This window comes from Ciconia boyciana, chromosome 1 (genome assembly GCF_034638445.1).
Source record: "Ciconia boyciana chromosome 1, ASM3463844v1, whole genome shotgun sequence".
In the NCBI taxonomy this organism is placed as follows: domain Eukaryota; kingdom Metazoa; phylum Chordata; class Aves; order Ciconiiformes; family Ciconiidae; genus Ciconia; species Ciconia boyciana.
In genome coordinates, this window is record NC_132934.1 from 218811560 (window position 1) to 218827852 (window position 16293).

Here is a 16293-nt window from a genome sequence, read left to right on the forward strand (position 1 = left end):
GCTAAATCGCAGGAGACTACAGCTCGAACCCCAGCCCTGCCACTGACTTGCTGTATTATTTAGACAAGACATGTCTTTTATACCTGTTTCTCCTCCCGCCCCGCCTTTTTAAACTAATCCTCAGGCTAGGGCCTCTCCTGTCTCAAATACAGGAGCTTAATTAAACTTTTATTAGTCTAGCAGTTTACCGAAATAAACTATAATGACATAGGCAGGTCACGTTAATACAACTGCTTTGACAGACAAGATGCACCAACTTTACTGTATCACTGCCTAGGCAGAAATCTTTATTTTGAGAGAAACAGTCATGCACAATTACCATTTTTCTGAATTGTCCTAAAAAAGAGGCTACAGACGATAAGTAGTAATTTTACTTTTAAGCTGAAATAGTGGTCCAGACTGCCTAAACCTTTCATGGAAAAAAACAGTTTCATATGCTTCTGTCATTTATACCTTGAGCTAAAACACTGCTGTCACTACAGTGCTTTTTTTTTTTTTTTTTTTGAGGAAAACCAGCTCATCTATTAGGGAGTGTAAGGAATGTGGGGGGAGAGCTTCTTTACTTGTGATATAACTAATACCATTACCAAGCCTCTTCAGAGACATTAAATTAATTTAAAGCCAAAGGGGGGAAAAAAAAAAAATCCTGACAAGGAAGCCATCTCCTGTCCAACCTGACAAAAAACTCGTATCAACTCTACGTTGTGACCTGTGGAAAAGCAAACACTGCAAACACAGCCAGGCACCGCACCTACAACCCCAAAGATGAGTAAAACTTGAGCAAACAGCCCTGAGGGGCAAGGCAGCTACAGCTGCGGAGGCCTCCTTTCTTCTGCGCCTGCCGAGAAGAGGCAGGGCACCCACGCGTGTCCCGCAGGTGGGTGCGATGGCGGGGGGGGGTGGAGGGGGCACAGCCTCTGCCTCCCCTTCCGACTGCCAACGGAAAGCAGCTGCTCCCTGCGGGTTTGGGCTGTTTGAACCGAGACTGGGGAGGGCGGGGGGAGCCCCTGCACCGGTGTCGCCCCAGGCGCTGACACGGTGCCAGGCCGTGGCACTGCACCCCCCCCCGCCCCGTCTCCAGCACCCCCAGAGCCGGGCTTGGGGCCCAGCCTGAGGGGGTCCCCCAAAACAAGTAGGCTGACCCCTCCCCCAACAGTAGCCACGCCGCCGGGGGGTAGGAAGGGGGAGGGGTGTCGCTCCCTCCTGAGGGGTCGCGCAACGGCGGCGGCCTCCTGCACCCCCACCCACCCCCGCGCAGCCCCGCCGGCGGGACTCACGATGCGGTTCTGGTCGGTGACGAACTCGTCGATATTCTCGAGGTAGAGCTCGTCCTCCATGGCGGGGCGGGGCAGGGCGGGTAGGCCGCGGGCGGGAGGGGCCCCGCGCCGTTCCCGCGCAGCTCAGGGCCGCGGCCGCCTGCCCGCCGCCATGGCAACCCGCCGAGAGGCGGACGGGCGCGACGGCGGCCGCGCGGGGACAAAAAGGAGCGCGCTGTGCGCCGCGTGGTCCCTGTGCCCGCCCCGCTCCGGCCGGGCCACGCCCCTCCGCTCTGCCCGCCACGCCCCACCGCCTCGCGCCGTCCCTTCACAGACCCACGGCCCCACAGCCCTGCGCCATCCCCTCACTCTGCCCGCACAGACCCACGGCCCCACACTGTCCCCTCATGGACCCACGCCGAACCTTTGCAGACCCACGGCCCCACACCATCCCATCCCCTCACAGACCCACGCCATACCTTCATAGACGTGTGGCCCCACGCTGTCCCCTGACAGACCCATGCCGTACCTTCACAGACCCACGGCCCCAGCTGTCCCCTCACAGACCCACAGCCCCTCGCACGTCCCCTCACTCTGTCCTCACAGACCCATGGCCCCACACTGTCCCCTCATGGACCCACGCCGTACCTTTGCAGACCCATGGCCCCACACTGTCCCCTCACACACCCACGCTGTACCTTCGCAGACCCACGGCCCCCCGCTGTCCCCTCATGGACCCACGCTGTCCCCTCACGGACCCACAGCCCTGTGCCATCCCCTGACACGTCCCCACACTCTACCCTCACAGACCCACGGCCCCAGCTGTCCCCTCACAGACCCACAGCCCTGCGCCGTCCCCTCACTCTGTCCTCATAGACCCACGGCCCCACGTTGTCCCCTCATGGACCCACGCCAAACCTTCACAGACCCACAGCCCCACGCTGTCCCCTCACAGACCCACAGCCCTGCACCCTCCCCTCACCCTATCCTCACAGACCCACAGCCCCAGCTGTCCCCTCACAGACCCACAGCCCCATACCATCCCCTCACACATCCCCACGCCGTCCCCTCATGGACCCACAGCCTTCCCGCCATCCCGCTACTCCTCACCTCCATCCTCCCAGCCGTGGGCTGACCCAGCGCCTTGTCCCTGACATCCAGGGCAGGATGAGCCATGGCGCGGAGCAAGGGAGGGTAAACCACCCGCTTGTTGGGAATCACCAATTTTCCCTTTTTCCCATTTTCAGCTTTTTTCAGCCCTGCTTGATCCTCACCGGAATCACAGAGGCAAACCAGGCATTGGAGTCTTGCCGCTCCCTCCCCAAGATAAATGCTGTTGTTCTTAAAAGGTAGGTTGAGCTGTTATTTAAAACCGTTCTTATTCTCAGTTAAACTGTCCCCATATTTCCACTGGTGACCGTTTCCAGCACTTCTCACAGCACCTGCTAAATATTACTCTACGCTTTCTTTTTTTTTTTTTTTTTGAGATAAATAGCAAACGCTGGAACATGAGATTCCCAATCTTTAATTCCCAATCCCATCCCATTTGCGTCCCGTTTTTAATATGGCTTCACAGCAAGCTGAGGACTTCATTGATATACCTATATTGTTTTCCAAGTACTTCTCTGTGATAAAGATAATTTAAAATCTGACAAAATCTATGAGGTGGTTGAGTTGTCTTTTTTTTCCTTTCAGTGAGGATGATACTATATTTTATTTGCCATGTTTCTTATTTACCTGTCCTGGCTGGTTTATAGCATGGTCCCACGCCGGGGCTGGCTGGGCATCTCCCACCATCCCTGGACCTCATCGACCTGAATCCCTCTGTCTCCGGCACATTTATCAGCTTGTTTTAGCTCAATAAATTGTTTCTTTTCCATATACCATCTAGTTAGGTTAGCAAAGTTCTGCCTACAAATTAGCCTAAGATTTAAATGGTCAGGAATAGTCTATAACATATGAAACAACCCTGAATCAATCCCATAGACCTCTCCCTTCACTGGGAAAATAAAACTGTTACGGCAGGGACCTGTTTCCCCTGACACTGCATGCAGATGGCTTGCTTCATTTTACTGACAGTTAGGTAAAAGCAACACAAAAGAAATAAGTTCTTAGTGTCTAACACTGCCACGACATCCGTTTCTGTGGGAGAGAACTGATGCATGTTTCCTCTGCTCGCTGCGTTTTTAGGTGGGCCGCAGTGCTGAGATGAAAAGTGTGCTTTCAGGGTCAGAAGTGAATTCCTCTGATGAAGAGATCATTGAAACATTACCTTGATGAGCATTAGGCTTTTTCCCGATTTATATATTGTCTCTAGGACTGGCTTTGGGAAACTGAGAGGTCCCTATGGAGTGCCACGGCTTATGGGATTGAACCACTCGTCAGGAGAATTTCAAATGAAATTTGGGTGTGTGAGATGAATGCGTTCCTGTATTGGTGCTGAGAGCTGTAACAGAGGAGAAGTAGAGAGACAGACTCTGCTGGTTTGCAAGGAAAGATGACAAAATTAGCCTTAACATCTTGAAGGAGTAATCTTCCTCTAGGTGCCCGAGGTCGTGACACCGGCCTTAACGTTAGTGATGCTGCAAAGTATTAATTAGCAAGTGCTGAGCAAGAACCTTTCACGCCGTGAAGTCGGAGATTTTCTTTCTGATTTCAAAAGCAGCAGGAGAAAGGTCAAAATCATTACCCACATACTGCTCTTCGTTACGAAAAGGCAATGATTTTTTGCAGATTCTCGGACTCGCTGGTTATTCTTGTCGCTAGTATGAGGCGTCTCCAGTTCTGCCCAGAGCTGATGAAGAGTCATTATGCAATTTCACCTCGTGAATCAAGTCCTCGGGCAAAAATGTTCCTACCCAACAGTGCTTGAAACACAGCAGCCGACAAAGAAAGAAATAAAAACTACAACCTGTGACCAAAGCATGGAGCAGTTTAATATTAATGCCCTTTTAAATTTTTTCTTACAGTTAAAGTAAAAAGAAATGGTGAATGTGACAGACAGAACCACTTAAACCCCAAAATAGCACCACAGAGCGGGATACAAAGAGGCTTGGGGTAAGTTATGAGATTTCCTTGAGGCTGCACATCAGATCAGGATGGAGGAGGAGAAGAACCAAAGTGCGCTGATCCCATTTGTGACTTTATGCTCTGAATGCATTGATTGCCATCCAAATATTGCAGTCATCAGCTGCAATAAGCTCGAGAAGTGGGCCCATGTGAACCTCATAAGGTTCAACAAGGCCAAGTGCAGGGTCCTGCACCTTGGGTTGGGGCAACCCCCAGTATCAATACAGGCTGGGGGATGAAGGGATGGAGAGCAGCCCTGAGGAGAAGGACTTGGGGGTGTTGGTTGATGAGAAACTCAACATGAGCTGGCAATGTGCGCTTGCAGCCCAGAAAGCCAACCGTATCCTGGGCTGCAGCCAGAGCAGCGTGGCCAGCAGGGCGAGGGAGGGGATTCTGCCCCTCTGCTCCGCTCTGGTGAGACCCCCCCTGCAGTGCTGCGTCCAGCTCGGGGGTCCTCAGCACAGGAAAGACATGGAGCTGTGGGAGCGGGTCCAGAGGAGGCCATGAAAATGATCGGAGGGATGGAACAGCTCTGCTGTGGAGAAAGGCTGGGAGAGTTGGGGTTGTTCAGCCTGGAGAAGAGAATGCTCTGGGGAGACCTTCTTGTGTCCTTTCAAGATATAAAAGGAGCTTCTAAGAAAGATGGGGACAGACTTTTTAGCAGCGCCTGTAGCGATAGGCCAAGGGATGATGGTTTTAAACTAAAAGAGGGGAGATTCAGACTAGATCTAAGGAAGAAATGTTTTACGCTGAGGGTGGTGAGACACTGGCCCAGGTTGCCCAGAGAGGTGGTGGATGCCCCATCCCTGGAAACATTCAAGGTCAGGTTGGACGGGGCTGTGCGCAACCTGCTCTGGTTGAAGATGTCCCTGCCCATGGCAGGGGGGTTGGACTAGATGGTCTTTAAGGTTCCCTCCAACCCAAACCCTTCTGTAATTCTATGATTCTATGATCAGTGGAGATCAAACAGCTTGGTAACTGAACACTCGTGGACCTCATGCTCCAGCTAAGCTAACCAGGGATGGGTGTGATAACCTGACTTGTTGTCTGTGATCTTATCTCCGCTTGCCCTTCAACCTGGCAAATATTGCCACTTTTCAGGTTGTACATACTAGATCCAAGGTTTAAACCAGATGCATCTCCCTGATATCACTGTAGACAGCAGCAATCTCATTGTAAATTAATTAAGTCCCTTCCCAGCCCTGGTGGTTTTGGGAGCCCCAGTTTATTCTCTGAGAATCCGGGGTTTCTTTTTTTTTTTTTTTTTTTTTTTGTGAAAAAGCCAGAAAAGGAAATCTGGAAAGAGGTGCAGCAGTGGGGATTCACACAAACCCTGCAGAGCAGTCCTTGGGTCCCAGCAAATCCTCCTGAGGAAGGCAGAGTGTGCAGCAATCACCCTGGTAGTACGCACAGCCCCCTTTTCAGTGCCAGCACCAACACCCGTCACAGTACAAAATGGTCTTTAAAACATCTCCTTGCAACCTGGATGACTTTGTCCATTTTTTTTTTGCATCATAACTCTACCAAATGCTACACTAATCTTGGAAATAGCGTAAGGACAGCACTAGTTGACCGGGGAGCTGCACAGAGCCTTCTGGCGCGCGGTGAATGTTATGAGCTTGCACGTTAAACTAGAGCCGAGTAGCTACAGACTGGCTCATTAACTTGAACGAGGAGCTGAAGACTAGAACTTACCCCATCTCCTTTCCCTGGATGGTCACACTTGTAAATGATCTTTCACAGCTAAAATACATAAAGTAATTTAAAAAGAAGGCTAAATGGGAACAAGAGAAATAATCTCATTGTAACGCAGCAAACTGACAGATGCTGAAGAATACGTGCCTGGGATTTCTCTTGCACAATGGGAGATGTATAAAGTGCTTCCGGGGGGCATTTCCTTGAACCTATCTATGCTATTTACCCCTGGAGGAGTGTCTTTTTCTTCAATGCCCAGAAAATTTATGTAGAGCGACTATCTCAGATTTAGACATCAAACCTTGCACTTGCTTAAGGTAGGGTGTATGAATCCTAATGCCAGATCTGAAAATACTTTGGGAGTATTCCCTTAAAGGGTCTGATATACTCTTTTGTATAGGATTTGCAGTACCCTCTTAGGTTCTGAAAAAAGTACATTAAACATACGTTCCTCTTTGAAGAAGTAGAGAAGTGTTATCCCCATTTCAAAGATGACGACGCTGGGAGACAGAGAGGTTATGTGATTTGTCCAAGAATCTTTCAATGCTCCCAGGTGTAAAGCCCAAGTATCCCGACTCCCAACCTTTTTTTCTCAAAGCACTATAAAGGACTCTTTCAAAGATCGCTTGGTAGTAACAAAATGTCTTGTACTTACAGCTGCCCACAGCCAAAACCACCAGCACCAGCAGAAACTGAGCCTGAGGATTCATAATAGTGGTTGTTTCACATATGCTTTCCAAAAAACCAAAAAAGAATGGGCAGAGTCTCTGGAAATCTGTTTTATATAGTAGCTGGCAAGCATTGGCCTGAGGAGGAGTTTGAGTGAAAGGAGTTCTGTTAAAGTTTTAATTAATGCCGTATGAGGGGGGACTTCCTTCAGCAACCGAGCAATGCTGAAGGGAGAACAGAAATGTAGAGAACCCAGCGCCAAAGCACAGTTAATTGAATCTGTCCAAAAATCATCTCGGTACCAGCACCCATTTCCTTTGGGAGCTTATCAAATCTATTAAAGGCTTCTGAAGATCCAGTTTTGGAGCAGAAATTAGTCCCATCTGAGTAGAAGCGGGGGATTTCAGTTACGAAATGAAAGTCCTAAGACAGATATATAAGGAGAGGCAGAGCCTGACCCTCGTCCTTTCTGCCACCAAGATGAATTACAAATAACCAGGTAGAATTAGTGGGATCTTTTCAGTAGGAAACCTGTGGGATGGGGGAGTTGTAGTTAAGGAAGGAATCAAGGCTATGACTCCATCCTTAACGACACAAAATGGATAATCATAGCTGGAAGACTTAGGATCAAACACCATCAGAAAAAACAGTGGGAATTAGAATCATAGAATCATAGAATCATTTAGGTTGGAAAAGACCTTTAAGATCATCGAGTTCCAACCGTAAACCTAACACAATTAATTTGCTTCTAGGCTTGCAAGGGTCAGAATCAGTACAGGCAAGTCCATAAACTAGAATAAAAACTGATATCTCAGGAGACAGCTACATTTGAGACAGATGCATATGCTTGCATGGCTTAATCGTCTTTTCTATGTTCTTTTCTGTGCGTGTTCACAATAAAAACATCCTGAGATGCTCAAAGAGTGACAAGGGAGAGGCATCTAAGAAACTACTAAGATAAGTTTTCAGGTGGAAGAAGGATATATGAGCAGGAATGCATCTTCCCTCTGCCAACCAGCGGAGAACAGCAGCGTGACTGCTGACAGCCGGTCGCTGCCTATCGTAGTTAGCCAAATTCACTCCTGGCACCGCTGACAGCACTGACTGCTGTCTCCACTAGCAACATGGAGAGTTTTAGACACCCAGCATGTGTGGAGACACCTAAATTTAAGTGTCTTAATCTGGAGCTGGTTCCCAGACCGCTCACATGTTTCGTGGCACGTCACAGTGACACATGCCTTCATGAAGAGAAATGTTGCCTTGTTAATGGTACGAGCAGATAGATTTACTTTTATACCTCGTATGGTCTTTTGTGCCCAGATTTTTTGTACTTTTGTATTAAGAGTCCCTTCTCAAAAAATAAAAATGCAAGGATTAAGCACCGTAGTAGAAAAAGGCACGCGTAACCAACTGGGAATGTGTCAGCCAGAAGAATATAATCTCTGCTACCACCAAGCACATGTTAGCACATCTAAACAAAGATAACTGAACGTGAACGTCTTCAAAAGCATCGGGACAAATTGCCCATGTTGAGTCACATTAGGAGCTGGCATTTCTGGCTTTAGGTTATTCACTAATACCCACACCTCATTCCGAGCATGTTCTCAGGGCTGTTTGCATGGGAAGATTGATGGCATAGTTCCCCTACGGACTCCTGTTCTTGACGTCTTTTATTTCAAGATAATTAGTGTGCCTTAGCATGGAGTATTTGACATTTATTCAATAGTAAGATGGGCACAGAAGGAGCTGTGGGAGAACAGCTTGTGTTCTAGCAGCTATGCGGATCTGTTTCCACAAGCAGACAGGCTATTAACAAGATAAACAAGAGTAACTGCTAGGAAATAATGAAAATCCTCTGAAGAATGACTACTGATAAAGCAGAGATGAGAATGAGCAGGAAAGCATCTCCCCCAATACAGGGCAGTGCACAGCTACAGCATCCTGGGGACGAGCAGGCAAGGAGATATCGGGAGCAAACTCTTAGGCGTCAGCTCAGCCACGTCACGTACTGTGCCCAGGGTGAGAAAACAGGGCCACTCCTTCCCTCCTCCCTTTCTTATACTCTAGGAGAAGAAAGTAATAAGAAAATTTAAGCTACCCCTTGCACTGCAGGATCTGAGCTCTGGGAATAGGCTGAAGATGGGTTCGTTGATAGCTCTGTACATCTTTACTTTACTGCTAGTGAGATTCAAGTTCAAAAAAAGGCTGGTTAGTAGATTTGGGGGGAAATAACCCATAACAGGGTTGATAACTGGCAGCAAGAAACAGCAATTCTGAAAAAAAACCCACTACAGTCATGAGAGGGGTCATCTACTTAACGGAGCTTGCAAATGGCCAAACAGCAACGACAGCTGATGCAGTCTGTGAATGCATCGATCTCATATCGCGGTATGGGCACCGCGTTTCCAAAATCATCTCTTCTCATGCAATTCCCTTTCTGAGTCAGCAGATGACAGTTGGACACCATGCTTGCCTGGCAGCCCTGGAGCTGCGCGCCGCCAGCCTGGGCGATGAAGCTCTGCTGCTATTGCTGGGAATAGCGAAAGCTACATTACTCTTCAGCTTCTGCAAACCAGAGCTTCTGCTGCTCTTCCCACCCTGCTTCCCACCACCCACTGTCTCCTCCTTACCGCCAGCACAAGCGTTTGTGCAGCCATGCTGGGAACTGGGTCAGAAAAACCAGCTTAGGTTAAAACAAACTTTTTCCTGGACTAATTTTAGTCTGGATCAATCCCCCCAAACCAGCTCGACACTCTGTCACACAAACACTGCTGCTGAGGAGCAGCAGGATGGTGGCACTGCTGTGTCTGACAGTGCTGTAGGCTTATGCCCTATACGGGCATAAGGATGTCCATCGACACCCTAGTGTCAATGGAGTGGTGGCATGAATCATAGAATCATAGAATCACAGAATCATTTAGGTTGGAAAAGACCTTTAAGATCATCGAGTCCAATCACAAACCTAACACTGCCATGTCCACCACTACACCGTGTCCCTAAGCACCTCATCCAAACGTCTTTCAAATACCTCCAGGGATGGCGACTCCACCACTTCCCTGGGCAGCCTCTTCCGATGCTTGACAACCCTTGCGGTGAAGTAAAATTTCCTAATATCCAGTCTAAACCTCCCCTGGCGCAACTTGAGGCCATTTACTCTCGTCCTATCACTTGTTACCTGGGAGAAGAGACCGACCCCACCTCCCTACACCCTCCTTTCAGGCAGCTGTAGAGAGCGATGAGGTCTCCCCTCAGCCTCCTCTTCTCCAGGCTGAACAACCCCAGGTCCCTCAGCCGCTCCCCATCAGCCTTGTGCTCCAGACCCTTCCCCAGCTCCGTTGCCCTTCTCTGGACACGCTCCAGCCCCTCAATGTCTCCCTTGTAGTGAGGGGCCCAAAACTGAACACAGCATTCGAGGTGCGGCCTCACCAGTGCCGAGTACAGGGGCACGATCACTGCCCTACTCCTGCTGGTCACAGTATGTCAGACACAAGCCAGGATGCTATTGGCCTTCTTGGCCACCTGGGCACACTGCCGGCTCATGTTCAGCTGCCTATTGACCAGCCAACACCCCCAGGTCCTTCTCTGCTGGGCAGCTTTCCAGCCACTCTTCCCCAAGCCTGTAGCGTTGCATGGGGTTGTTGTGACCCAAGTGCAGGACCCGGCACTGAGCCTTGTTGAACCTCATACAACTGCTGCTTCACAGCAGCTTCAGCTCATGCAAATTGTGGCTGAAATGGGCCCACTCCCCTTGATCCCCACTGCATGGTGTGCACCGGCACTTCTGAAATCACCTGCTGCAATGCCTTAAAGAGCTGAGCAAGGTGAAGAATAACCCGTTATACACAAATAGCTTGGGTTTTGGGTGAACGGGGTTGTGTGATCCCAGGAGCAACTGTGCTCTTGCACAGCTCCAACAGGCGCAGAACCCCAAAGAAGAACCGCTGGCTGGGGAGGGCACGCAGCGATGCCACCAGATGGTAGCCACATTTAGCAGGAGTGCACCTTGCTCTGGGAGAAGCCACTGAGTCCATGAGAACTCCGGGCGGATACAGATCCTCACCTGAATGCATCAATTTTTTACCTGGCAAAGGTCGGGGAAGGAAATTGCACACGTTTAATAAGTGTTAAAATAAACTCACGTGATGCACGTGGCCCCGCAGCGTGCTGGAGTCTTTCATGGTCACAACAATCGCATTACTCAGCTGTCATCATGTTTGTTTTGCTGGTAACAAAATTATATACATCCTCTTCCTCCTGCAGTCCCGTGCACTTTCTCTCACACTCTTGTTCTCTCTCTTTCTTCGTTTCACTATAGCTATTCTTGTTCGGCGACATTTTGCTCCTGGCTTGACATTTGCGCTCGGTTTACGGAAGGAGTGTGCAGGTCTTAATACATTAATCAGCATTTTTTTAAGAAAAGTCTCTTCATCTTTTGTTTTTTCCTCCTTTAAGTTTCCTGCTTTGAGCTTTCTGGGTGATTTCCTGACTTGGGTTAACGTGCCTGGTAACCGTAAAATTACACTTTTCACCTTCAGGGCACAGTGTATGTCTTGGTGTTGTATTGCAGGTTGGCTTAAGGGTAAGAATGAGTTTATTCTAGCTGAAGATTGCTTTTCTGTTTATGAAAATGCCATGGGATCTGGTTCTGATCTCACTCATCCCTGCTTTATACTCTGAGGTAACTAGATAAGTTGAAACAAGAGAGGTTCAGACTGGGCAGAAGGAGAAGCTTTTTCTCCATGCGGATGGCCAAGCAGCGGGACAGGGCCCCGGGGAGGTCGTGCATCGCTGTTCTTGGAGGTTTTCAAGACCTGGCTGGATAAAGCCCCGAGCAACCCAGCCTGATCTCAGAGCTGACTCTGCTTTGAGCAGGAGGTTGGACCCGAGACCTCCCGACCTCCCTTCCAACCTGAATTATGATCCTACAAACCTCTGTGATACCTGCTTTGCAGCATGGAAATGAGAGAAGCAGCAGGTCTCTAGTATGGAAGAAAAGAGAAGAGTAGGAACTTCATTAATGCCGGAAGATTTATGCTTCTGAGTTTAAAAAGGCCTTGAAGATATCGAGCACTACTAAACACCATTTTTAAAATTTTAAAGCTCTATCCATTCAGAATCTAAAAGGTTTAACAAATAAAGGCAAACACGGTTGTTTCCACATCACACGTGGCTACTCGCATCTTCTGACTCCTCATTAGCCTTCTGCCTAGTCTGGGTCCCGGATTCCCACAGCTCACGCCTCTCCTGGCTCGTTTTCCAACAGAAGATCACAGAGCGCAGGGAAAAAGGATCATCTGAAGTACAGTCATCCTAAAGGGATCCATCCCAGCGTTTCCCGCAGGAGCTGACTCCCAGCTGCACAGCGTGTGCCTGCGGCTGGCTGCGCGAGAGGGGCGATGCAAGAGTGACCTGCCGGCTCTGCGGTAAATCGGATGGCGTTTGGGGCTCTTGTGCACCCCAGTGCTGCACGGACTCCTTTGGCGGAGGCAGAGCAAGCAGTGGTTTGCTGGGGCGGGGGGATGCCTATGAAAAGATTCCCCAGACCACCCCAAACTGTCAGCGAGGGAGGATGGGGAGCGGGGAGGGCGGGAGGAGGTGGCCGTAATTCAGAGGAGCTGGCCCTGACCTGCAGAAGTCCTGGTGTGGTGAGGAAGAGAGAGGAGAAATCAGCATCTCAAGCTAGTAAGACAGAAGCAGCCATCACATTGCTACCTGGAAGGATGCTGTGGCGGGTTCGTGGCCTCTAAGCCCTGCTTTAGCTCAGATTTGGGGAAAAAGGCAGTGCTTTCAGACCCATACTTGTCCCTCATGACGCCAGCCCCGCTCTCCTTAGTGACACTCAAATAGCAAATACACAGACAGTATAAACTGCAAACCTGCACCTGAGAGTAGCAGAACGCAGACGCTCTTTTACATTTTTAAAGAACAGTATTAATTTAAACAAGACTAGAACAGCAACTGCTGCAAATCTGTGTGTGCCAGAAAAAATGGAGTGGGTTTCTGAGATGTCTTCTGAAACAAGGTTCCCTTATTGCCGCTGCAGCTCGCAGCTCCCGGACAGACACTTATGGGTTCATCTGCTCCTTGTCACAGAAAGCAAAAGCACCAGGTCTGGTCCCTGACGGTTGGAATAAATGATCTTTTTTCCAGTCTGGTGTCTGAAATAAGACCTTTTAAAAGAGACGACTGCTTCAAAGCAGAAATAACTTCTCTCGGGAGATTAATCCCTGAAAAACATTCTGAACTGGCAGGTTTTTGGCAGCAGAAAGAGAAGACAGAAGGAATAGCAATTTTTACCATCCCGACTGTCACTTTTCACATTTCTTTGCACAGAGCATGAAGAGAACAGTATCAAATCAAAAGCACCTCAAAATTCTTGTTGGGTAGAGATAAAAATGAAGAAGCTGAGACTGGGGTGTGAAGAACTTCACTTACCAGGATGGCGGCACCGCACCTTGCTAGGCTAGCCACGAGCACACACTCCTGTTTCCGCAACATTAACTCCTGTCCAGTTTGTGCTCATTTTATTAATCCTCTGCCCACATCAGCCCCTGCCTGCATCAGTCCCTGCCTGTACTGTGATTGCCGGAGCGGTGTAGTCTGGCACAGCATCGGCAGTGGTCCACAGAGCTGCAGGCAGCGGGTTCAGGACTGGGCTCTCCTCCTGGCCCTGGGTTGTGGCACAACCATGATTGCAGTATGATTTCTCTCTGCCTGTTTTCCCACTGGTAAAACGGATCCTGATATCCTTGATAAAATATTTCAAGATCTATCAATATCCACTTACTCCACCTTTTTCTTCCTCTGTTGTGCTAATGCTCTGAAGGTTAAGCATCAGCTCCCCCAAGGTATGAAAAGCAGAGTCAACAAAACAAGGTTACTTCAAAAGAGCCGAGTTTCTACAGGACGCACCGACAAGCAGGTCTGACTCCCAGATGTCAGAGATGAGTAACAACCCGTCCGAGCAACTTCTGCTCTCACCTCTCGAGTCAGAGGCCGTGTGAAAGTGCACTGGAGAGTTACCACTCTAGGACAATTTGAGGCTTGGCTCTACTTATCATTTGTACCGAAGTTATTTGGGTTGGGTAGCCAAGACACAAGTTATTTGATGTGACAGATGAAGTTTGTAGTGATTTCAAATCAGCACGACTAGGAGGTAAAACACCCTCAGTGCACTAAAACGGCCGTCCCTTGCAGATGGCCTTGCTCTAATCTCTACACATCTGGACTGCAGCTCTGGAGAAATGCCACAGAATCACAGAATCACAGAAGGGTTTGGGTTGGAAAGGACCTTCAAACATCATCTAGTCCAACCCCCCTGCCATGGGCAGGGACATCTTCAACCAGAGCAGGTTGCTCACAGCCCCGTCCAACCTGGCCTTGGATGTGTCCAGGGATGGGGCATCCACCACCTCTCTGGGCAACCTGGGCCAGTGTCTCACCACCCTCAGCGTAAAACATTTCTTCCTTAGACCCAGTCTAAATCTCCCCTCTTTTAGTTTAAAACCATCACCCCGTGTCCTATCGCTACAGGCCCTGCCAAAAAGTCTGTCCCCATCTTTCTCATAAGCTTCCTTTAAGTACTGAAAGGCCACAAGAAGGTCTCCCCAGAGCCGTCTCTTCTCCAGGCTGAACAACCCCAACTCTCCCAGCCTTTCTCCACAGCAGAGCTGTTCCATCCCTCTGACCATTTTTGTGCCCTCCCCTGGACCCGCTCCCACAGCTCCATGTCCTTCCTGTGCTGAGGACCCCCGAGCTGGACGCAGCACTGCAGGGGGGGTCTCACCTGGACATGTCCCCAGTGTCCCTTGTGGGGCTGCTGTCCCCAAAGACCTGCCAACACCACTGCATGCCAGCCCACTCCCTAACTGAGCTCTTCCAGAGGATCCTTCTTAAAAACAATGCTGTGACGAGCGTTTAACCTAACCGGGATGGTTTTGGCAGGTCTGTGAAGTCGTGCTGGTTGACCAGCGGGGAGGGTGACCTCTGGCAGCGTGGCTGGCCAGCAGCTGGGGACAAACCAGAGACGAGAGCATCTTCACCGGGGTCGGTGAAGGCCAAGCGATGCAGCTGAGCTTTGCAAGTGGAAACACCAGCTCCCAGCGGCACGGGAAGCTCGGAGGAGCGGAGCTGCCTGCCACATCGCCTCCAAGATGGGTCAAAAGATGACGACCACCGAGAGAAGCACAACCAACAGAGAAACTCACACCAGCTCTGACCCGTCTCCCCAGGCGCAGCAAGGAGCTTCCTTAACTACTTCCTTAATGCACCCCGCGGTGCACGCAGCCCGCGGCACGGCCTTACACGTGCGTTTCCTTGTTTTTCTTCCCCTTCGTCACAGCCTCGGGAACATGCTTCTTTGAGTCAATGAATAGATCCGGGAGGCAGGAGCGGTTCTGCCTATGGGTCACATCCACCGAGATCCTGCCTGAATGAACTGGAGATCTCAGCCCAAGCGATTCCCTCCCAGCACCCTCAGGGAAAGGTTTATTATGGAATAAGATGCAGTGAACATGTTTGTCCTTCCAAATAACTGCAGGACTGGTAGCTGGTGCTTGCAGGACTTGATTGATGCTGGTGTCCTGCGTAGGGAATTTGGCTGACCCTTCCAAGGTATTGCGCAGGAACCTGCAGGCATGCAACTGGTTTGATAGGTATCAAGAAAAAATAAATCCACAGCTTAAGGCTTCCCAGCACCACCTCCTTACGCACCAGGCCAGAAGACCTCTCCATCACCGGAGGTCTTAGAGACCCAGCTGGATGTCAGCAGGGACGGAGGTCAATCCCCACCGGGGTGAGGGTGACGGAGGAGGTGACCTCTGAGCTCCTTCCAGCCCCATGGGAGAAGGGAGGCACGCGGTGACGGTTCCAGAAACAGCCAGCGACGCTCCGATGTCTTTGGGATAGGCTTTTTTCTTCTGGGCTCTAGCTCACGCGTTGAATTCCTGCACGCTTCAAATAAGTCATGTAATTAGTAGATGCACATAGAGCGGCGGTTAGCCCCGTTGCTGCTGTGGCCCTCGAGTACAACGCGCTTGGAAAAAATAAAATGGGATTTTGCCGAGAGGCGTGGGGCTGTGTGGGGAGGCGGTTGCCGTACCTGGAGGTGCGAGGGGCAGCCCAGGCCGGGCACTCCGCTCCTGGCTCTGCCTGTGATGCCGGGACAGCTCCGTCACCTCTCCGTGACATCCTGGCCTTGCCAAAGTCAACAGGAATTTTGTCCCGGACTTCACCGGAGCCAAGACGTTGCCCTTTGCATCCGTCTGCAGCTCTCTGTGGGCTGTGACGGTCCCTTTTGCCAGGCACCTGTTTCACAGCCACCACCTTTGTCCTCCCCTCCCCTTCCTGCCATTAAGCCCTGACTCCCATTAGCTCTAAAGTTCCCCGAGGGAGGCTCTCGTGCCAGAAAAAGGGGCTCTGCAATCAAAGGAGTCGGTGAGGATTCAAGAGAGTTGGCTAACGTTTCAGGTACCCAAAGGAAAAGGTATGACAGAGCAGCAAATCACCCTATTACAAAGAAAAAAAACCCACTTTAGAAATACTCAAACCCTGATAGAAGGATAAAACGTGAGCCATCTGTGGCTCCCGTCCATATACATTTCCT

At 50.1% G+C, this 16293-nt stretch overlaps 1 protein-coding gene and 1 long non-coding RNA gene across 4 annotated transcripts in view; one reads left to right on the forward strand and one right to left on the reverse strand.

Annotated features, from left to right (window-relative positions):
• Positions 1-1487, reverse strand: part of POLD3 (DNA polymerase delta 3, accessory subunit) — a 30008-nt gene extending 28521 nt beyond the window's left edge. For both annotated transcript variants that reach the window (XM_072850996.1, XM_072850995.1), the window contains exon 1: positions 1278-1487. In XM_072850996.1, coding sequence (XP_072707097.1) covers positions 1278-1337 — 60 coding nt within the window. In that variant the 5' untranslated portion in view covers positions 1338-1487. The remainder of the gene's footprint in view (positions 1-1277) is intronic.
• On the forward strand, positions 661-15630 carry LOC140646669 (uncharacterized). 2 transcript variants are annotated; one of them, XR_012040519.1, is made up of 4 exons: positions 661-877; positions 2504-2605; positions 4226-4313; positions 14634-15630. It is a non-coding gene; the product is annotated as an uncharacterized lncRNA (long non-coding RNA). The 2 variants fall into 2 exon arrangements; XR_012040520.1 differs by lacking the exon at positions 14634-15630 and adding an exon at positions 10598-10778.
• Positions 15631-16293: the final 663 nt, after the last annotated feature.